Below are 21,138 nucleotides of genomic sequence, written 5' to 3' on the forward strand. Positions count from 1 at the left end.
TTACCATTTCTGACATTCATATTGCTGATGGGCCCATGAAAGATTCCAGCTGGGTGCTCATACTTGACATGGATGAAGTACGAGAGGAGGTCAGGCAGGGTATGCCGAGTCTGTTCCTAAGCATAGTTTTCTTTCGAGAATCTTTGACCAGAGGGGTGACACTCGGTTAGCCGAGCCTTAGCAAAATGCACAGCCCCAAAAGCTGCCTCAGATGCCATGATTTGCGGCCCATAGTCTGTCTGGTAGGATTCTTCTTCCAAAACTTGCCGAGGATAGGAATTTGATCAATCTATCTTGAAATGCTAGTTTGTCTTTGCTCCCGATAGTGTGACCATGAGGCCAGTTTATCAGTGCGGCATAATCGAAAAGCCTAGCATCGTTGCGGATAATATCGTCGACGCCTATGTTGGGTTCGAGAAATCCATGCTGCTAGTAGATGCAAATTGCTTCTCTGTCTGATCAAATAATGCCTCACCGGTCCAAAACCTGGAAGAGGTAAATATACTATTTGAATGGGTAGAAGTATTATGTATTAAATATCCAATAAGATTTATCTGAGTATCTCGGATAGTCCCACGAAGAAAAGGAGCATATAAGTCTCTAGGATGACCGATTGAAAAACGGTCTTGCGACCTCTGTTCTTGGTAGTTTGGTTCTGGCGAAGCTGATGGATTTCTCACTCTGGGGCCTTTCCGTTACTCGCATCATTCATCTAGGCCACACTAATTTGACGCGACGTTTCGTAATCTAAGAGACATAGAAGCCTCGATCACCGATCCCTAGACCGAAACAGATAGAGTAGAAGCTGCTTTGTTGGCAGTTCTCGTTTTTTAATGCCCACGAGGAGGAACGTTTAAAGGTTATGCACGAGATCTATATGGCCATTTCCGTCTAATAGGGGGAACAGGTTGAGGGCGCCGAAAACGTGATCAATCCGATCCTGCTGGTCTCTACCTAGAAAAGCACCGGCTGTGGAATCAAGCGAACAGCCTAACGATAGAAGGGCCGGATCAATGTCGTGGAAAGGTGAAGCGAATAGCTCGTGCGTTAGCAAATCTTGAGGCACATTGGCTGATTCCATGTCTGATGGAAGAATCCCGGGCTGGCTAGTATCAGTAGGGAGGGTGTCCTCATGGGGCAGTCGCTCTTTTGGCACCAGTCCAAACAGCTTAGACGAGCTCTCTGTGATTCGAAGACGTTCGTCGATGTCTTGCTTTTGGAGATGCTTCAGAGCGCTAGATAGTAAAGACTTAGCAATAAGCGAGTATTGCAGAGCATGCGCATCGCTCCTCGCAAAATATTCTAACCCAGCAATAGACATCCGAGCGTACTTTTCGAGTATTCGTCCAAACCCCCCAAGGAGGCCAACGCCAAGTACTAAGGATGAAGCAAAGAGCCATGAGCTTCCAGAGGGTTAGTATGGAATGAAGGATTGAGAGGTAGTTTAGGTACCTTACACTATCAACGGCATGCGTCCGTCTAGGATCTGCCGATTTACCAAGTCCGCTATTGACTCAGCCATCAAACTTGCTGCATCAATACATGCATTTGCGAGCCTCGTTCTCCCTGAGTTGTCGCTACCCCCATTGGGCAGATTGGTCACAGTAGGAATGTCTGGATCAGGTAGGCGCTTATACAACTCGTACATGAGGAAAGGCCTCGCTACTAGCATGACGGCATAATAATAAGAAGACATGACTTGACACGCACCGATGATCTCCGCTTCATCCTCTCGAGGTGATTCTGCAACGGTTTGTTTGAGGCGAGGGAGCCACCTACTTGACCAATCTCGAAGTTGGCGGGAGATTCCCTCAGTAAGTTGGAATGAGATTTTTCTTCTGGAATATACCCGGAGTACGATTTCTTCGGTAATCGAGAGTATCTGCACCGAGGCATTCAAAAGGTCGTACTGCTCTTGGCCGTTGGCGTTAAAAGTTCGACAAGGCACCGTGCAGTCTACGTCTGACATAGATGGTGGCCTACCCATAGATATGCTCAGAAATAAATCTAGAACTCGCAAGCTCTTCCAAAGGCGGTCTCTATTGCCGTTAGTAACATCAGAAGCAATCTATTGCCATAGGAACTATACCTTTGGGTATGCGTATTGGATCCGAACCGAGTATTTACTTCCGTTCTATGCAGGCCAATCGAGTACGCCGCCCGCGCAGCGATGCCTTTAACGCTTAGCTACAAGGATTCAGTATTCCGCTGTGTAACTCACCGAAGAAAAGATAAGCCCCGTTGATCTGACATGCTCGAAGCATATATATGGTCACAAGGGCGAAAGCTTGAACTGTCTCAATTCCTAGATCACCACCGAGGCATGATAGAGCTAGGGTCTTCGCATATTGAAAAGATCTAGTAGCGGATTCTTCATTGACAGACTGCGAACCGATAGCCAGAACTAAGTAATTGACTGCGGATGTTGCGTCGGCGGATTCTCCTTCTTTAGCAATCCATGCCGATATATTGTTCTCGAGGTTTTTATTCTCAAAGAGATTAACTAGTCCAGAGGTCTGCAATAGGGGTTAGATAATGATTTACACCAAATACCTGATAAATAATCCAACGAATTTACCACTGATATAAACGATGACACTAGCTGTCCGGCAGTAGCAGAGTCCACATATGGTGGTTCCTTGCCGATAGCCGAAAATGACAGGTAGGAGGAAGAGTTTTCCAACATTGAAACCCGTCCCGTTTGTCCTGTTTGTGGAGCAAAGGCATTCGGATCTACCCGAGATGTCACTATCTGGCGTACAGTCTGGAAAAGAGAGAGCGGCGCGCAGTCTCCGACGAAAGCTGAGTTTACCTAATTAGTTTATTTATAAGTCTTTCCGAGAAGGAATTTGAAACTGTGTGCGTACTTAGTTTTCCATGAGCATCGCGCAACAAACGGGCTTCGCGGGGCACATCGGCTTCTTCCTCGGCGGAGGCGTCGCTGCGAAGGGTGATATCATCCGACGTGCGGGTTCGAGTTGTATGAGCGGTATGAATGCCAGACGGTTCGGCCGAAGAGACGGGAACATGGGCAGATACATCCGGCCCTACCGACGGAACGGACGATTGGGTTACGGATGTCTCCGGAGAAGGCAAACGCGGTCTCCTCGGTCGACGACGAGGCGTAGGAGAAAACCGGCACGTCGAATCTCCCTGGCGACGCTTACAGTAACTACAAGGTAAGTTCCCGTCGCATTTGACTACGGAGTGGTTAATTGCATGTAGAGTTACATTCATAGGACGTCCCCTGGGCGAATAAGTAGATAAATAGACGAATAGGAGAATGCATGCATGCCTTAAGAGGTAGGTACCTACCTTTACGCTGTTTACACGTATCGCAAGCATTAGCGATCCGCGTACGGACCATTGGAGAAGACATTGCCACTTTATTTATGCGTCGACATCGAAAATGTCATGTAATTGTGTTAGATAGAGACTTGGACCTGAGACATGTTGAACTTTGGCCTTGTTAGAACCGGATGTCGGAACTTCGGAAGCCGGATAGAAAAAAAAAAAAAGGGGGGGGGGTGGCTGGCTTGATCTTACGGGCAATGGCCCCTGTGGATCTTTCTACTTCTTCCCACTTCACAAACCGCCCGCCTTTGATATCCGAGCTTCCATACTGCACCACCTCATCCGCATTTTTGGTACAGCTTATCTTTGGTCTACGAACATAAGCGGTACCTAAGCACATAATTCTACCCGTATTCACGTCTTCGGTGTCATAATTCCCGCCAGATACGTTTCATCACGTGTCTGTTTTAGAAATGGTATCAATGCCGTTCCCCCAGTCCCAGTCAATTGCCTTTCTGAGCCCTCGTTCGATCGCGATGATGCTGTAGCTAGATTCACCACCCGACCTTGGATCTGTTTTCTCGAAGGCACAATAATGTATCGCGTCACGATTTGCATATGTCTATTGCGAAAGTCCCCAAGAGCTTTGGTAGCAGCTTGAAAAGATCGCTTCATATGTTCTTGTTTGTCCGAGCCACCTTGCTTGCTCGCGAGCTCCTTTATACTGCCCATTTGCGAGACGTGTTCTAAAAACGCCCTGTGCGGTGCTGGCATATAGGAGCGAACTTCTTCGTGGAAACTTGGTACGGCTTCGCTCGTCCCCGAAGTCAATGCCGCATTTGTACGCGCACTACCCCCGGATGAAGTATGTTCAACTCCAAGGACAATGTCGAGGAATTGAATAAGCGAGCTTTGTCCATTGCTGCCACCTCTCAGCTGCTTCCAACAGAGTACTCCGTTCCCGTCTTCGTATAAGACACCATTAGGAAGGCCTGAAGTAGCCATGTTCTTACTTCCAGCTAGATACGGACGAATCTGGTGGTAAAAGACCATTGGGTCACATCTCTCGTCCATCCGATCGAGTAGTCTGCCAAGTCTCCCGATACAGATCTTCAGCTGGTCTAATGCCCTGATTATTGTCGAGTAATCTCGATGTTGGGTCGCTTCGAGTGCTTGGAGCATGGTCGGAATTATATAGGCGCCTTCCGCTTCCATTGCTACTGACACCGAGTAGAACCACGACTCGTCCTCTGTGCCGCTGAATGTATGCAAGGCTTTTAGCTTGTCAAGATCTCGAAAGTCGGGTCCACTACAGGTAAAGTTCCATAGGTTAAGAGCAGCGTACGTCGCGACCGGCGGAAGGCGGAGGTGCTCCGAAACTTGAAGAAACGGTACTGATATCGCCGGAGGAAGTACCTAATCGCTTATTAGCCACATGTGTAATAAGTCTATTACGATCGGTTATACCTCTGATGCCTTCTCGCCGCCCCAGATGTATCCATGCGCCAAGAATGATAATACTACATAAGCTCGCTGCCATTCTTCTTCTGTGTGTAGTTTGCTCGTCGAAAGCACCCCTATGAAATTTACAGCCTTTCGGATCGACTTGCTGTTTAGCATTGATGGGAGATCATCTAGTATAGACTCCCACGGGGTATAATAATGGTGTGGTAGACGGCTTAGGGGTTCGCGCTCCGGAAGGAATCCGTTTCTCGAGACGGAATAGTTATGGAGTAGGTCATAATGATCTGAAGATCTCTCGTTGCAATCCGACAAAGGCTGAGTACGACCTGGCATTATGAAGGGTTAAACACTTGAAGCTTGAACTTTGGGTATTTAGGTATTCAAGTGAAAGCAATATAATATAAACGATATTAAATGTTAACTAAATGTAAAATCATCTGACAAGATCTACGAGGTGATCACGTATTTAAGAGTAAACAGGTACGGAAAGGGGTTCGGATGTCAGTACATCGGATCTCGGATACCGGATCACGGAAATGTCTTTTCGATAACACGAAGAGTGTTTCCATTCTTCGTACCGTGGATATCATCGGTTGATATCTTATTCACTTTCTTAGGATCGATGTCTCTTCGAACCTCACGCTTACCTACTTTTTGTAAGATCATTTACCCTCTACGCTCTAACCGTTGCATGTGAAATATGCTGGTTAGGTATATTATAGACTACGCTATCGAAATAATCATCCTAAGTTAGGTAGTCTCTAAGCTATATATTCAGAGTATAACACTAAATCTTGAAGATTTTCTTGTAGTAAAGTCGTCCCAAATGTCTTATTCTTCAACTCCAATCTCAAGCAACGCGATAATGGGCGTGGGGGGATCAGCTTCAAACTAGCGACCCGTTAATTGCATATTGGATTTATTTTGAGGGCTAAAATTCCCTTAGAGTTGGGTCAGAAGAACGAGGCTTTAATAATAATCCTCTCTTTAAAATAGACGGTCTGGACTTTGGAACCCTTTCAATTGTCAAAGAGATATGACCAGCTCCGACTTAACGCATCAGCTGCGTTCTGCCGTCCCCTCGCAGGCGTACAAGGGATTAATCGACTCGGTACTGCCGACCTTGATCAACTGCATCTCGGACATTGCCAAGTCGCTCAGGACGTCACACCATGTCTCGCAGGCGGGCAGCGCGAATGCTTTTGGTGATGATCAATTGAACGTGGACGTATTAGCCGAGAACAGCATCCGAGACGCCATTTCGCGCTGTCCTTTTGTTGTGACCGCCAGCAGCGAGGAGGACCCGGTCGAACGGCATGTTCAAATCCAGGAAGAAGCCGAGGGCGGCAATATTCCAGAGGAGAATTATACGGTTGCGTTTGATCCTCTGGATGGCAGCTCTATAATAGCACCGAATTGGACTGTCGGTACAATTATTGGTGTTTGGCAGGGGAAGACAGCACTCGACCAACCACCCGCAAGCAAATTGGTGGCCTCTGTGCTCGGTGTCTACGGACCACGTACCACAGTTATTGTTGCGCTACGCGTCCCGGGCTCCGAGCCAGCATGTCTCGAACTGGGAATCGGCGAAGACGGAGTTCGCGATGGTGAAGTCGAAGTCATTCAGTCTGCCGTTCGACTAGCAGAGTCGCCATATAAAACCCGTTACTTCGCCCCCGCAAATCTCCGCGCAGCAGCGGACGACGAGAAGTACATGGGTCTAATCACGCACTATATCCAGAACAAATATACGCTGCGGTATAGCGGCGGTCTTGTTCCAGATATAGTTCATGCGCTAGTCAAGGGTCACGGAATATATATATCGCCCGTAACTTCGACTAGCAAGGCTAAATTACGACGTTTATATGAACTGTTCCCTCTCGCGCTGATAGTCGAGTGTGCTGGCGGGACCGCGATCGACCCAGCTGACGGGACGAATATACTAGAAAGACCTTTAGGAGACCTGAACGAAACTGCGGGACTAATCTGCGGGACAGCCGAGGAAGTAGAATTCGCGAAGAAGACTCTCCTTGACTAATGTCTATTGTTAAAGAATCCAGAAAGCAAAGCTAGGCGGACCAGTCACGTTGATTGCATATCAGGGGATCTGATAGGATCTGCGATTTAGATAAATACTCTTAGAAACTCAACTAGGGCCATGATAGCCATCGCCTGCCCATACGGCATGCTCGTAATTGGAATATCCTTGTAATGCTGCAACGTGTGACCCATACCCGTACCAAAGGACGTATTCAGGAGCTCTCCATCGGCATCAACGTTATCCAGCACCGCCCGTATAGCCTTAAGGGCTACGGTTTCGTATTTCTTCCCGATATACTTCTTTCTCTGTGCCTTGAGGATTCCAAAGGCAAAGCCCGCCGTCGCGCTCGATTCGACGTAAGAGCCTTCTTCTTCCGGTTGGTCGAGAAGCGTGCGCCACAAGCCCGACGACGTCTGCAGCGGCTTGAGGGACTCGCATTGCGCATTCAGCGTATCTAGAAGGTGATTTCGAATCGGGTCGTTGGCGGGTAGGTCTAGCAATTCCAAGAATTCGGGGATTACAATTGTCAGCCATGCGTTTCCCCTGGCCCATAAGGCGTTTGCGAAATTGTGACCTCCGTCGTGGAACGTCCAGCCGTGGAAGAACAATCCGGACTTCGTGTCGAATAGGTATTTTACGTGAATGAGAAATTGACGCTTCGCTTCGTCGACGTAATGAGGCCTGTTAAGTAGCTTTCCAATCTTAGCCAGGGGCATGACGGTCATCATAAGTGTATCATCCCATAGCTGCTGATCGTTCACCTCTAAATATGTAATGTGCTGCATGCCGCCATATTTGGTTCTCTCCAGGTCATGGTATGCCCATTCTCCCCAACTGTCTAGCCAGGGGAGATAGGTCTGGTTTCCCGTCTTCTCATATACGTAGGCTAGTGTTAGAAATACAGCCATGGTATTAATGTTCTTCGTAGTGCCCCCGGCTGCGAATCGGTTGGCAAACCAATCTTCGATAATCTTGAGATATTTTTCATCTCCGGTAAGCGAGTAGTAAGCCCAAATTCCGTTGAGGCCAATACCATGGGTCCATTCCCAGTCGTTCCATCCTTTCGTGTCGATTACGCGACCATCTTCTAGTGTCAACAAGAATTCCCCAGTCTGGTCTTTGATATTTACCAGTCCGTCGATGAGGAGCTGAATCTTGGCGTGTATGTCGCTGGACTTGATCCCGTGGATTTCTGCCGGCATCTTGCGCAAGGTAAATTTCTTAGCTCTCAAGATGTTCGCAACCCGAAAGGATAATCAAAGAAGGGAATGTCTAACTACGTCGATGGATATATCCGAAGTAATAGACAAGGACTCTCTTAATTTTCTTGCTTGATCCCTTGTCTGATTTCGTATAGCGAAAAGGAACTGAATAATATGCTTCACTCTAATATTTGATAATGCCTCACGTCCTTTAAGAACAAGGCAAGGAGGAAATTCAAGGAGTCTTTTCACGAGGAGTCAAGAATGGTGCATCTTTTGGTGTACTCCACATTGTGTCGTAGCGCCTTGAGCGTCTCCATTGTCGGGATATCACTTCGTCGTAATACCCACACCAATTCATGCCAATCTATAGAACCATTCAAGGTCTTATTACCACGTGATGAGAATTACACCATCCTACCGCTATAGTACTATTCATAAGATATAACAGACGAAGAATATCACGGGGATTTTCTAAACCGAAGGAGCACAGTCCTTGGAGTACGCAGCTGCAGCTGATCTTCAATGGGGAATTTGATTCCGATCCTTTTGAACGTGGTAATGGGTTCGGTCTAGCTTGCACCGAAGCTAGCTTGCTGAGGGGAAGACCCCTAGTGGTCGTATTCTCATCTCTCCCGAAAAAGTTGGAGCTCCGTTTGGAACAGCAGGGTTATTTGCTTTGGGTCGGTCTAGGGTTCGGAGGGACTTCAGATTTGTTGTCCTTGGGGTTTTATCCCCATCCCCCGGATTTTGGGGAAACTTGCCCCAGCTGATCCCCAGGGAGCCCCAGACTGCCCAGATTTGCCCAGGTTCCATTTCTGATAGCCTGGCACTAAACTAGGCACTATTCCTCGTTGAATATAGTCAAGTAATGATTTCCGAGATGATTCGTTAGAAATGATATGTCTGTATTATATCTTCCGTCCTTAGTGTTAATCCGACGAGGTGGCTCCTAGTCCAGGCCAATGCAGACAAATGAGAGTCCATAGAATGGTCGGCTATCGACCCCTTGTTGGATGGCTCGCTTGCGATGTCACTGCGCCAATACAAGGCAGTCATATGCATTATGTGCTCGATAGTGTCGGTGTGTTAATGATACGAGACGTGAATACATAAAAATGCCATCGTTCTCTCAACTCAAACTCTTGCTCCCATCTCCCATTTTTTTTTATCCTTGCAGGTAGAATTTTCCGTGTGGTGCATCTTTGCAGTCACAACTGCGGAGAACATCGCGCCAAACGCACTGGATAAGGATGTCGTCTATGGAGGTTCCCGACCCTGAGATGGTCCAACCCAAAATACCTCACCAAGACGATGCCGCGAAGAGGTACTCAATGGCGGAGGTAGAGCGAGCACACTCGGCGCTTGAAGACATCGAGGGTAAGGGAGATCATGCGGACTACGACAAAGTCGACAAAGAAGTCGCCAAATATTCGTCGGCTCTCCGTATCAAAATAACGCCCGAGGAGAACATCAGACTACGGAAAATGATCGACAAGAGAATCTTGGTCGTAATGATCACGACGTATTTTCTCCAAGCTATTGACAAAGGCACACTATCCTTCTCTTCGATCATGGGCCTGCCGAAAGACACCGGCATGCTTACCCCCGAGGGAAAAGTTAGCCAGGACTTTTCTTGGTTGACTACGTGTATCTACATAACCATCCTCGTCGTTGAGTACCCGCAGGTAAGACCCGCTATTGTTGTCCCCAAACCTTTGGGTTAGTTACAAGAGCCAGAGAGATATACTGACAGCAAAAACTATTGCAGAATTATATCATCGCCCGAGTTCCCGTCGCTAAGTACCTTGGTTTTTCTATCATTGCGTGGGGCGTCGTTTTGGCTTGCCATGCTGCATGTAAAAACTTTGTCGGGTTGGTAGCCGTCCGCACGCTTCTAGGGCTGTTCGAGTCGGCTTGCCAACCTGCTTTTGTGATCCTCTCCGCCATGTGGTATAGACGCGAAGAACAAGCCTCGAGGGTTACCTACTGGTATATGATGAACGGCGCGCAGCAGATTGTCGGCGGACTCCTCGCTTACTGCTTCACTTTGATCACGGACGGCCCCCTCAGATCGTGGCAGTGGCTGTTCATGGCTTACGGTATCATCTCCGTCATCTTCGGCTTTTTCGTCCTTTGGTGGATGCCTGATTCCCCGATGCGTGCCAAGTGCTTTAGCGAAGAGGATAAGCATCTGATGGTCGAAAGAGTTCGAGATAATCAGACCGGGCTGCAGAACCGAGTTTTCAAAAAGGAACAGGTCTGGGACGCGTTGACTGATCCCCAGACATGGTGCTACGCCGGAATTCAGTTCACCACGACTCTACCAACTAGCGGCCTCGGCGCCTTTGCGAACTTGATTATCTCTGGGAGTCTAGGATTTACCAACCTTCAGACGCAGCTTCTGTCTATGGTCCTCGGCTTTTACATCGTCATGGTGCTTCTAGGCTCAGTTTGGCTGGTGAAGAAGTTTAACCAGAACATCTTGACTATGCTGGGCTTCGTTATTCCGTAAGTGGCATGATCCCGGTTTCATTTAGTACCTACCTAAGGAATGTGACCACGACTAACACGACGCATCTAGATCATTCGTGGGTACCATTTTGCTTATGACCATACCTAACGAGACCTTCGCGCAGCATGTGGGACTGCTCATCTCCTACTACATCACTCTGTCTTTCTGGGCGGCGCAAACTTTGGGTCTCTCCCTGATGTCTCGTAACGTCGGAGGCCAGACCAAGAAGACTGTTGTCGTGGCCACGAATTTCATCTTCTGGTCGGCAGGTAACGCTATCGGTCCCCAAGTATTTCTATCACGCGAAGCACCCAAGTATCATACAGCATTTGCAACTCATCTTGGTTGTTACGGTCTTCTTGTTGTTATCCTCTTGTTCTTCCGCTTCTATCTGTCAAGGCAGAACAAGAAGCGGGATGAACTAGCTGCGGCTGGTGTTAGCGAGGCTCACGACGAGAGGATGGCTCACGCTTTTGAAGATCTGACTGATAGGGAGAACCCTAATTTTAGATATGAATATTAGAGCATCGAGGGAGAATACTGTAAATACACACATGGCATTTTGAATCTATTGAGTACCTAGGTACCTATTGGGTACCTAAAAACCTGATGTATTCCGTATGTCGCGTACAAGATATAATATTTTTGATGTGAAGATAATAGCTGATGCGACGTCTGCATATATCAGGTAAATTGGTGTTATTTTATGTTCTTTTATATTATTTTAGACGTTAAATTTTAGGTCAGACATTAATAACGCCTGAGGCAGGAAGCGTAGGTGCAATGCCTGCGTTTGGTACCTGCTTGTATGAGGTAATGAGATGCTACTGCCTTCAATTCTCATGATACATTCCATCGGTAATGTACCTTAGGAGGTACCTAAGTACATAATAGAGTGCGCTAATGTAACCCACCCACACCCACCTTTACCGATTCTGGGATTTTCCAGCCTTAGCAACTTTTGTTGAAGCTTCAACTCTCAATTTCGATAGCTTCCATCTTCGCAGCTTTCTAGCCTTACAACCCTTTACTGATTGATCCTTTTACCATCTATCCTGAGGTACTCGATTGGTTCTAGTTGGCTATTAATCCCTCTATCTACATCAAATATAATCCTTCAATATGGATTATCGATCGCCTTCACGAGACCGTTTTGAGTCGCGTTCCCCGACCCCCAAGTCGCGTTATTCTCGATCGCCTTCGCCAGTTCGACGACGTCGATCCCCTACAAAATCGCCATCCCCTGCTCCCCGTCGCAACGGCAGGCTCCGCAGCGAGAGCAGAAGCTCAAGTCGTGATCGTGATGACCGGGGTAGAAGTGAGAGTCCGCTTAGGGGCAGTACTAAGGTCAGTCCATTCGCTCTAAATATATCTCGCCACGTCTCTATCATCGCATGATTTATACCAATCCTTACTCCGAAACACCATACTAATTCTAATCTTGTATTAGATCGTCGTCGAAAAACTGACGAAAACTATCAATGAGGATCATTTGCACGAGATCTTTGGCCAGTATGGCCCTATCAGAGACCTAGATATGCCTATGAATCGACAGTGTGAGTGGATTCGTGCGCATCGCATTTCTTGTAGTGTGCTCGTATGGCTGAACTTTTTATAGACAATACCAATCGTGGTACAGCTTACATCCTCTACGTCCACGAGGCCGATGCCGAGGCGGCTATTGCTCACATGCATGAAGCTGTCCTCGATGGAGCAGTTATCAATGTTTCTATTGTTCTACCCCGACGCAAATTCTCGCCTTCTCCCCCGACTGCGAGCCGTGGCGCAAATATCGACCCTCGACTCCCGGCGCCCGGTCCTAGAGGCTCTGCCAGAACTGGAGGCGGAAGAGGGGCTGGATTCGGCGGAGGAAGGCCGCCACGCTCGCCGCAACGTTTTGGTCGCCCCGGTCGTGATAACTTCGACACCTACCGACCGCGATCATACTCGAGATCCCGGTCTCCGCCTACGCGCCGTAACCGTAGTCCTTCGGGTTCTTACGCATCTAGGTCTCGGTCTCCTCCAAGAAGACGGGGCGGAAAGAGAGAGAGCTACAATGATTACGATAATGATAGACGACGTAGTCCCAGTTATGACAGCATCCGAGGTCGCAGTCGTTCGCGCAGCCGTGGTAGGGGATACCGCTAATCCAAAGAACTATTCTTTTTTCTTTCTTTGCATGTCGATGGGCGTTTGGCAGGGAATAAGGAATACCAGATCATGGCAAGGAATTCTTCATGAGGTTGAGATTACGAATTTGGTAGTAGTACGTTTGTTTATTTTTCATCAAGCTTCCCTACGTCGGCTGCTTATGGTCCTTCCAGGTTACCATGTCTTATAACACCCGCGGCCATGATACTATTGCGCATTACGTACCTAATGTAGCTCGTCCGGTAGCATATTCTTAATAATAACGGGATCGTTCCAACAATCCCCTGGCTAGGTCGTCGAGAAGTTATCCCGATACCTCGTTTCCTTGGTAAACGACTGTTTCCCTAATTGTTGATACTAGCATTAATTCATAGTGATTTATCATCAAATTTCACTTCTCTATAGTGGCTTCGGCGTTTAGCTCCATCGTGGTTTCGAACCTGGCTCATTTTTGCGGATCCCCTATACGTTGCTTGATCGGTAAGCTATTCAGAAATATTTATTGCTGATTAATTTTCTATATTTGTCATCTGTGTTATTCCTCAAACTAAAGCTAATCGCTTTAGCTAGTTATATGTATTCTATGCCTCGAGAGTATATATAACATGTCATGTCTATTTTGTCGATTGAGTACCTGAACCTGGCTAAATTAAGCAACTCTACGAAGCCTATACACCTTGAACACCACGACTCTTAAACCAAACACGATTCGATCCAACTTATTTTACTTTTCAATTTTAGTTCTCTTTAAAACAAATCACAAAATGTCTTCGCCAATCCAGCTATCCGCTCCCAGTCGCATCACTGCTTCCAACCTCCCTCTTCTAGAGGCCAGCAGCTCCTCGAAGCCGCACTCAGAACCCGGCGTAGAAGTCCGCGTTGATAAACTCGAGCCAGAACCTATTCTGGGAGGCGAGTTAAAAAGGGCTAGAGTGGCATCTAGCAAGAAACTGCCAACTAGCAACGATGGACAGTGGGTCTCACTCTATATTTCCCTTTCCTTATAACGGTGCAATCATCTTGATCCATCCTGCGAGGGCCCGCGGCATTACAAGTAACAGAAAGAGCTGACGAGCAATCAAGTGGTAATTTGGAATTAGACCCTGTGCCGGGATTTGGAATCGTGCGTATGTATCCCCCTTATCCCTCTTATATCCTTATATCCTTATCTCCTAGTTCTAAGCAGAAGCTGCATATTCTGGCATGTTTAGAAGCTGTCATCATGTATGATAGGTCTTAGGGGTCGAACTCCACTTCTGACAATTCCCACAAATAGCCACTGCTGACCTGACGCGTTTCTTCTAGTTCCGGGTGGTCTTAATATGTACTACCTAGACATTGCCCCCAATACGGAGGGCGTAGTGCACCGTACGACATCTACGGATTATCTTGTCGTGTTGAGTGGGACTTTAAGCCTCATTACCCCCCCTGGCTCATTTGATGTGGTCAACGGGCGTGGTACGTACGGCGAGCTTGTCGAAACGCTGTGCAAGCCAGGTGATGTCGTACTTCAGCGCGGAATAATGCATGCGTAAGTTATATACCTCCTACCGAAGGGCAAACCGTCTGGCCCCCTATAGCATTTTGCGAGCTTCGGCGTGTATACGAATAGGAGACGGGTTCTGACAAATGATGTATAGCCTATCGAACCGTACCAATGAATGGGTCCGTATCATCGGCATGGTCGTGGCTTCGGAGACCAACCGTGTGCCTACCGTGGGATCGGGTCACGGGGACCAGCCAAAGACTATCGTCTTAAACGACGAATGGCTTCAGTAGGCCAATCGGGGTGTTATCGGCCGGCAGGTGGACGGCGCGGCTATGGTAGCCATTCTATTTCTCACTCATCTTCAAGTCATCCCGCGTGATGGTGTAACTAAAAAGCCACCAACTCGCGCATCTTGCTCGGTTACATGAGGCTCGAAGCGTGTAAAGCAGCCAATCACCGAAGGAGACACTCCCTAGGTTACCATGAGCCGCATCGTTGACTACCGGTGTTACCATATATGATCCTCATGGGTCGCTTATTTTCGTTCGCTTTCGCTTATGTGGTTACATGGAGTTTAGATTTATAGTCTTGTTAGAATTGTTTGCGGCTGAGGTCTCCGCCGCAGAACTTGATATTCCCATTGTCCACCCAACGCCGAATGCACTACGTATAACCAAAAGACTACCAAGTCTATTCGTACTACCTACGTATTCAAATTAAGTGACACTATACCTAATATCCTATCTTGCGATTGTGAGCTTGAGCTGACTTTCTTGGCCACGAGACGCCTAATCCGTGTACAACTTTCGAGTATAGCCGGATCTGCGCCAACAAGTATGCCTAACTCCTCAAGAAATATACTGCGAGTGGACATGGCGAAGATCGTGGCGTGCTTAGTGAATCGCCATTCCGCAAGTTACGAAATATATGCACGCTTTGTACCGGTCTCGCCCTCGAGGGTATGCTATGATGACTTGGGTTTTCTTGACACTAAGAGATCGTCTAGGAGAGGCCTAGTCGCGAGCCGTAAATAATAACGGCGCAGGACTGACTCTACGTCGCAAGTTTAGTCCCTGGGTGTATGGAGCTTATGGTGGAGAGGACCACAGATGACAACATGGTGGTCTGCTCCTTAGTATGGCAAACAGGGTAGGCTATTTTATCCTCACAGGACTATTCACGAGAGCTTCTTTCGGTACGGTTGCTGAGCAGTGGGATCATGAGAAATCCGTTGCGGTGCGTCCCGACCCGTCATCTAACCTACATCCTTTGCTTCCTTTCGCCGTGCCCCTATTCCTCCTCTACCAGGAAATACGCTCGCTGTAAGTCAGGAGAAAACTATAAAATGGCCACCTGGAAGCACATTTCAGTACAGCTTCTCTCGTCACCATCACGGCGATTTCAACTCCAAGACACAGAAGCATCAAACGTGGCTATTTTGCAAAAATCACGCGGAGATTTCAAAGATATCACACTTTACTATGTCAGTTCCCCCTGGCCTTAGCCTAGGACCAATATCGGTCCTATCGTCAAAGAATAACGACAAGGAGATATTCTACCGTGCCAAATTCAACTCGGCAGCGTACTATATGGAACTTCCCGGGAAGATATCATTCCCAGATCCGCCGCGTCCCCCAACTCCAGGGCCGCCTCGGCCACCCCCAATCCCTCCCCGTCCACCGGTACCGACACCGCCACCCAGTCCACATTCTTCAGTAGAGAAGGAGTGGCTACAGAGACTCGTGGCAGAGAATATCTCTATCCTTGCCGTTCGGATGATGAATGTCTGGTTCGCCGCACGCGAGCCGGTTTCATTTCCCCACCCCCCTCGCCCACCTACTCCAGGCCCTAGGTCAGTATCAATGATCCTTTTTTTAACCTCCCGGAGTGTGGTCACTATGAAACATGCCTGTGGCAGTACGCACCTCTAGAGAACTTCTACTCTCTCGCCGGGGGTTATCAAATTAAGTGAATCATAGCTAACTGTGCATACCATATCAGACCAGGACCGATCCGCCCCCAGCCTGATGTGCCTACGCCACCGCCTAGTCCACGCAGGTCCGTAGGGAGCGTAGACTATGAAGTAGTGGGCCAGGAAAAAGACAATCTCGAAACCGGTGGTCTTGACATGATTCTATCGAGACGGCTATTCTATGAATATCTGGCCCGCAAGCTCGATATCTTATACACACCAGAAACCCCAGCATGTGACCCCTGCGAAGGGAAAGGTATGAATACGCTGAAAACAAAATACGAAGATAAGCTTACCCATGATCCAGATCGGGATGAAACGAGACTGCATACTCTCATATATGTCCCAACGAGCGTATCAAGTCCCCACATGTCTCATCTCAATTCCTACAGAGAGAGCGGGCCGGATTCTCCAATCCAAGCACTACGCGCCAGGACCGGAACTGTTAGGCACTTCCCAAACCCTTCCAGCCTGTCAGGTATAGGAGAGCCTGGAAGGACTTCCAATGATTTGGCTGTCACCATTCATGGCTCACCTGCAGTTTCGGGCATATACTCTCGGCCGACGTCATCAATGATAACGGCCGTATAAGCACGCTTCGCTTCACCACCAGCCTCGCAAGCCTAGCCGGCGGATACTTGACCAACGTCGTCGACAGGGCTTCTTCGACACATGCAATTTAGCATGCAGCAGTGCAACGCTGACGCGCAGGTTGCACGGCATAGGGCAGTGTCCCTAGGGCTGGTATCTTGCGAATTACGATTCGACGATTTAATCTTTCTTTATACCTTTCCTCCCCCCTCTCCCCTCTCCCCTCTCCCCTCTATTAGATTCCATGGTATTATTTCTGTTTCTGTTTCATCTGTCCACTTTCGTTTATTAACATGGGGTTCGTCATCATCCAGCTGGCGTGGCGGATTTCCCCTCTTTTCTTTTTCTTTTTTTTTTTTTTGCTTTTTATTTTTATTTTTATTTTCTTTCGTTTCTCTAGATTTCCTTTTTTTCGCTAAACGGCAAAGTATCATTGGTTGTTATAGAATAGACTTACTAGATCGAGCAGCATCCTTCCTCGCGGAAGAACCCCCCCTATTCTTGGGTGGGGACTGGCAAAGCGGAAAACGGTGTCATTGGTATTCCTTGGTAGTGTACGATGGATCGTATTCCTCTTGAATTTCGGCAATTATGAAGACTCTCTTTTTTTTTGGTTCTATCATCATTTACGACATTCGACCGCCATACTTGCGTAAGACGCATACAGAATAGCCAGGGGTTCAAATTTACAATAGGGCTGCAAGGTCAGAGGCATCCAGGTCAGGGGATGTACAATATCACTCGCTCTCGCTTATTCGTTTATTCTCGTTTTGTTTTGTCTGCATGGGTCCGTGGGGGCTGTCGATCTTTTTAGCCATGATGAAGAAAATCGAACCAATCGTTCGTCTTATAGATGTTATACACGCAATAGATAGATCTGAATAAGACTTCCGTATCTATAAACATAGGTTACACATCAACTTGTCAATACGACTTGTCAATATGCATTCCTTCTCGTCCTATGTTCGATAGCTTTTACTAGAAGTAGCAGAAACACCGGCAATGCCCTCTCGGTCTTCGGTCCCGCCCTCACTCCGAAAAGGTGAATGAGTCTACATTTAACTACATTTAACTCCATTTAGCTGTCATCTAAATTACCTCTTCCCCTCTACGCCTCCCTTCCACTGCCACCTGTCACTTGTCATTGTGGGTCTTTATAAGTCGTCGTTAATATGAAACTCTGACGTACTGCTCAGTTGCTATTTACTATTTGCTAATTGCTATTTGCTATTTGCTATTTTCTATTTGCTATTTACAGTCTCGAGGGAAGCTTGACATACCATACCCACGTCTAAATCAATCGGATCAACTCCACATGATATCAACATTATCATCATGATAAATCTCCGGCCCCAGATCCAACTAATTGCCGTAGGCAGACCCGTGCACCTTGCCCCCATGCTACCATGTCAGCCTCTTCTAGTGTAAAGCTTGACTTTGCTGATCACTACATCTACATACTCATAATCCTATACGCTTATCATGCTTTAACCCCGGTTATCTCTATGCGCATCCGATACGATATTACGAGACAGACAGTTCTAATACCAGACAGCCTCGTTATATATAAGATCAGCGCCTCTTAGTTGTCGGATTATGTCGTGTTTCTATATCGAGCCCTAATACCGCCATTGACGTTCCACGGTAATGACGTCTCTCTTGTCCCCGAACGCTATCGGAGATAAGGTATAGCTGGTCATATATAGGTATTCCACCATCGGGGATAATGCCAAGCTACTGGCACAATCTGCGCCTCGTTGGATGTTCTCTGAATACAAATCGCTGTTTCAGGACCCACTGGCGTTATCTAGGTCTCAGTATACTCGACGACTACGGCTAGGCTCTCATTACGTGCAGCCAGGCGAAGGACGGAATGAAGGACATGTGCCGGCTCCTTCATTAAACTCAGATGGCTATCCATCTACCCGTAACTTACCTTACAATCGACTATTAGGTAGCTGGCGACTTCTCAAACACTTACCGTGGCAGGTCTTGTAGATAATTACGGGAACTAGATGGGTATCCCATTTTAGCACCGCTGACGGGAGCCAATCGGGGGTGCTATCGACGACTTCAACTCCATACCGCTGCGTGGACGCCATCTCCTAGCCTCCAAAGCTTAGTACGCCATTTGGCGTTTCCCGGCTATCAGGTCATATTATCTATACACGGCTTTTAGTACCAACTTTCGAGGCTTTCTATTTTTGGCTGCCTTCAACGCCAAGGTAAGAAGATGATCCGCGCTGATATTCGTAATGATATATTGCCCCGTAGTAGGACTCGCGGTTGTTATTCGAGCATCTTTAAAGCAGCTTAAATTACTGTATATACACCCGAAATTTACTTCTAAACTAGTGTTGTTTCTATTTGCGACCACCACCATGTAATCCTGCAATCCTAGCCACACGTATTAAGTAGGTAGGCATCATAGTTGCCTATCTAAATAAATTAGTTATAAAGAATCGAAGAAGATACCATGGTGAGATGATACTAGCAGATACTATTATATTTAACTATGTGCATGACACATAGGAAATGGCGAAGAGGCGTGGCTTTTTTTTATATACGATTATCTCTATCAACATCCCTAGTAATGATCCACATCTTATCTTCTGTGAATGGAGACACTGTCATGATTCTAGACGATAATCTAGAGAAGAGGATACTTCTAATATTTATAGCCATGAGCTCTCATAGGCTAGATTAAAGGTCCTTGCGGAACAACGAGGTTTTTTTGACGTCTTCTATGCCCACCTCGTAATACAGAGTGAGTATAACAGTTCATTACCAAATATAACTTCACAAGAGGTTACCCCCCGGGTAACATAAAAAGCCAGTGACAACGTAAAATACTTACATATATAAACGTATATATAAAACCAAAACCAAAATATAAATAAAAATAAAAAATATAATCATATAAAGCAAAAAAATATTCGCATAAAATAACAAGGCATGTGTTTTAAATAGGAAATTTTTACTCGCATTTAACACAATATCCCAAGGTAAACCTTAGGCATATAATGAAATTGAGAAGAACTTCAGATCTATGCTACTCTATTATAATAGAATTAAACCTATGGGTGGAGACCATCATAGCAAGCTAAAGCTTCAATGAAGTTAACTCTTAACTTAACTTTGCTATTCAGGTTAATAGCAATTTACCATCAAAATCAGAGGATTTATTGTCACTGTCTAATTGAAGTATATACTAGCGGTAGGTTTAGCCGGGGGGTTAAGAGCTTTTTTAATTGTTACCGTATAAGTATACCACCCCCATAAGACTATTCAAGATAAGGTCACCGGGATAGTAACTAATTTCTATAACGGCGCGATGTATAAATGTCTTTTCTTCTTTTCTTTTTACGAAGGTATCTTATGGGAGTATATTTCACAGAACGACGGCAGAACATTGGTTAATTGATGGTGACCGAATATTATAGATTTAGTAGTAATGTAATTTTCACATTCTGTCCTTGAAGTTGTTCGTTCCTTTTGCTAGCATCAAAAGGCGATATTGGATTGGAATTGCTGCTGTCAAAGTCGAGGACGTAAGTTTTATACGATATAAAGAGAAAATAATAGTTTAAACCAATAACTAGGTCAAAATACGATCCTGCGAATCACATCTATCACGTATTAAGTGTGCTTATTCATGTGGTGCCTAGATTTAGTTGGAATATAGTAGGTTGTATTAAAAGGAGTAAAAAGAACGAGTGTAACGAGCTTGAGTAGGTAGATCGCTTATATAAACGCTCAGCTGATTACTAAGCGGGGGGAGCGCTAGTGCGCTCCCCACACCGTGACAACATCTTAAACAGCAGTTCGATTCTTCTCATTAAGTGCTAGAGTTTAAAGATCGATATTGATACAGATGACTATAATGTTATTGTTACATACCTAGGTACCTGTTTAATGACGTTTGTTTGAAGAGGGTTATTTATTACATAATGGTTAAGTTAGGAGGTGCTTAACCTAGATCTTAATGCGCATGCGCTAGATGATCTTGGATTGAACCTTAATTTTGCTAGATAACTTTAGATAAGTTCCCGTTTCCTAAATTTAGTTGTGTTTACGGATCCGTATGATCTACATACCTAACCTTGCCAATTTTCTACTTGACGTAATTATCTAATTCGTCTCTTCGTACTTTAGGTGAATCAAATCCTTATTTTCCACGGAGTTCTTACCAATACGGTTTAAGATAAGCGATAAGAGGGCTCGATAGGTACCTAACCTAAGAATGCTAAGGATGTGAATTAGGTACTGCTATTCGATTTCAAGGCTTGAATTCGGGTAAGTGCATGTTAGCACGGTACTACGTATACAAGTCTGGCGATCAATAATTTATCAGCTGGGCGGTGCCATCGACGAAGGCGTCAATACTCAGCGGAATTCGTTCGTTCACTCCGTAACCTA

General features: G+C 46.4%; 8 protein-coding genes across 8 annotated transcripts; 5 read left to right on the top strand and 3 right to left on the bottom strand.

Moving 5' to 3' along the window:
• Positions 1 to 255: 255 nt before the first annotated feature.
• On the bottom strand, positions 256 to 3,543 carry F4817DRAFT_162603 (fungal-specific transcription factor domain-containing protein). Its single transcript, XM_049298115.1, has 7 exons — positions 3,316 to 3,543; positions 2,868 to 3,200; positions 2,579 to 2,802; positions 2,222 to 2,516; positions 2,090 to 2,174; positions 1,458 to 2,039; positions 256 to 1,403 (listed from the first exon to the last, which is right to left on the bottom strand). Exons 1-7 carry the CDS (start codon positions 3,377 to 3,379, stop codon positions 854 to 856), a joined length of 2,133 nt encoding a protein of 710 aa, XP_049157540.1. The 5' UTR covers positions 3,380 to 3,543; the 3' UTR covers positions 256 to 853.
• F4817DRAFT_162607 (indoleamine 2,3-dioxygenase) lies at positions 3,544 to 5,215 on the bottom strand. The gene is made up of 2 exons (XM_049298116.1): positions 4,762 to 5,215; positions 3,544 to 4,710 (listed from the first exon to the last, which is right to left on the bottom strand). The coding sequence occupies exons 1-2, from the start codon at positions 5,089 to 5,091 to the stop codon at positions 3,709 to 3,711; spliced, it is 1,332 nt and encodes a 443-aa protein (XP_049157541.1). The 5' UTR covers positions 5,092 to 5,215; the 3' UTR covers positions 3,544 to 3,708.
• Positions 5,216 to 5,358: 143 nt separating this feature from the next.
• F4817DRAFT_162655 (carbohydrate phosphatase) lies at positions 5,359 to 6,839 on the top strand. The gene is made up of 2 exons (XM_049298117.1): positions 5,359 to 5,414; positions 5,559 to 6,839. The coding sequence occupies exon 2, from the start codon at positions 5,795 to 5,797 to the stop codon at positions 6,794 to 6,796; it is 1,002 nt and encodes a 333-aa protein (XP_049157542.1). The 5' UTR covers positions 5,359 to 5,414; positions 5,559 to 5,794; the 3' UTR covers positions 6,797 to 6,839.
• F4817DRAFT_162656 (glycoside hydrolase family 105 protein) lies at positions 6,840 to 8,133 on the bottom strand. The gene has a single exon (XM_049298118.1). The coding sequence runs from the start codon at positions 7,999 to 8,001 to the stop codon at positions 6,883 to 6,885; it is 1,119 nt and encodes a 372-aa protein (XP_049157543.1). The 5' UTR covers positions 8,002 to 8,133; the 3' UTR covers positions 6,840 to 6,882.
• A 622-nt stretch (positions 8,134 to 8,755) lies between these two features.
• Positions 8,756 to 11,301, top strand: F4817DRAFT_162688 (MFS general substrate transporter). The gene is made up of 3 exons (XM_049298119.1): positions 8,756 to 9,689; positions 9,773 to 10,512; positions 10,586 to 11,301. The coding sequence occupies exons 1-3, from the start codon at positions 9,255 to 9,257 to the stop codon at positions 11,037 to 11,039; spliced, it is 1,629 nt and encodes a 542-aa protein (XP_049157544.1). The 5' UTR covers positions 8,756 to 9,254; the 3' UTR covers positions 11,040 to 11,301.
• A 180-nt stretch (positions 11,302 to 11,481) lies between these two features.
• On the top strand, positions 11,482 to 13,147 carry F4817DRAFT_342330 (RNA-binding domain-containing protein). The gene is made up of 3 exons (XM_049303896.1): positions 11,482 to 11,863; positions 11,967 to 12,072; positions 12,135 to 13,147. Exons 1-3 carry the CDS (start codon positions 11,639 to 11,641, stop codon positions 12,662 to 12,664), a joined length of 861 nt encoding a protein of 286 aa, XP_049157545.1. The 5' UTR covers positions 11,482 to 11,638; the 3' UTR covers positions 12,665 to 13,147.
• Positions 13,041 to 14,909, top strand: F4817DRAFT_162779 (uncharacterized protein). The gene is made up of 5 exons (XM_049298120.1): positions 13,041 to 13,147; positions 13,409 to 13,640; positions 13,751 to 13,794; positions 13,973 to 14,198; positions 14,308 to 14,909. Exons 2-5 carry the CDS (start codon positions 13,432 to 13,434, stop codon positions 14,444 to 14,446), a joined length of 618 nt encoding a protein of 205 aa, XP_049157546.1. The 5' UTR covers positions 13,041 to 13,147; positions 13,409 to 13,431; the 3' UTR covers positions 14,447 to 14,909.
• Positions 14,910 to 15,553: 644 nt separating this feature from the next.
• F4817DRAFT_162799 (uncharacterized protein) lies at positions 15,554 to 16,967 on the top strand. The gene is made up of 2 exons (XM_049298121.1): positions 15,554 to 16,008; positions 16,158 to 16,967. The coding sequence occupies exons 1-2, from the start codon at positions 15,638 to 15,640 to the stop codon at positions 16,717 to 16,719; spliced, it is 933 nt and encodes a 310-aa protein (XP_049157547.1). The 5' UTR covers positions 15,554 to 15,637; the 3' UTR covers positions 16,720 to 16,967.
• The last annotated feature ends 4,171 nt before the right edge of the window (positions 16,968 to 21,138 follow it).

Source organism: Daldinia loculata (genome assembly GCF_022478755.1).
Source record: "Daldinia loculata strain CBS 113971 unplaced genomic scaffold F4817scaffold_36, whole genome shotgun sequence".
In the NCBI taxonomy this organism is placed as follows: domain Eukaryota; kingdom Fungi; phylum Ascomycota; class Sordariomycetes; order Xylariales; family Hypoxylaceae; genus Daldinia; species Daldinia loculata.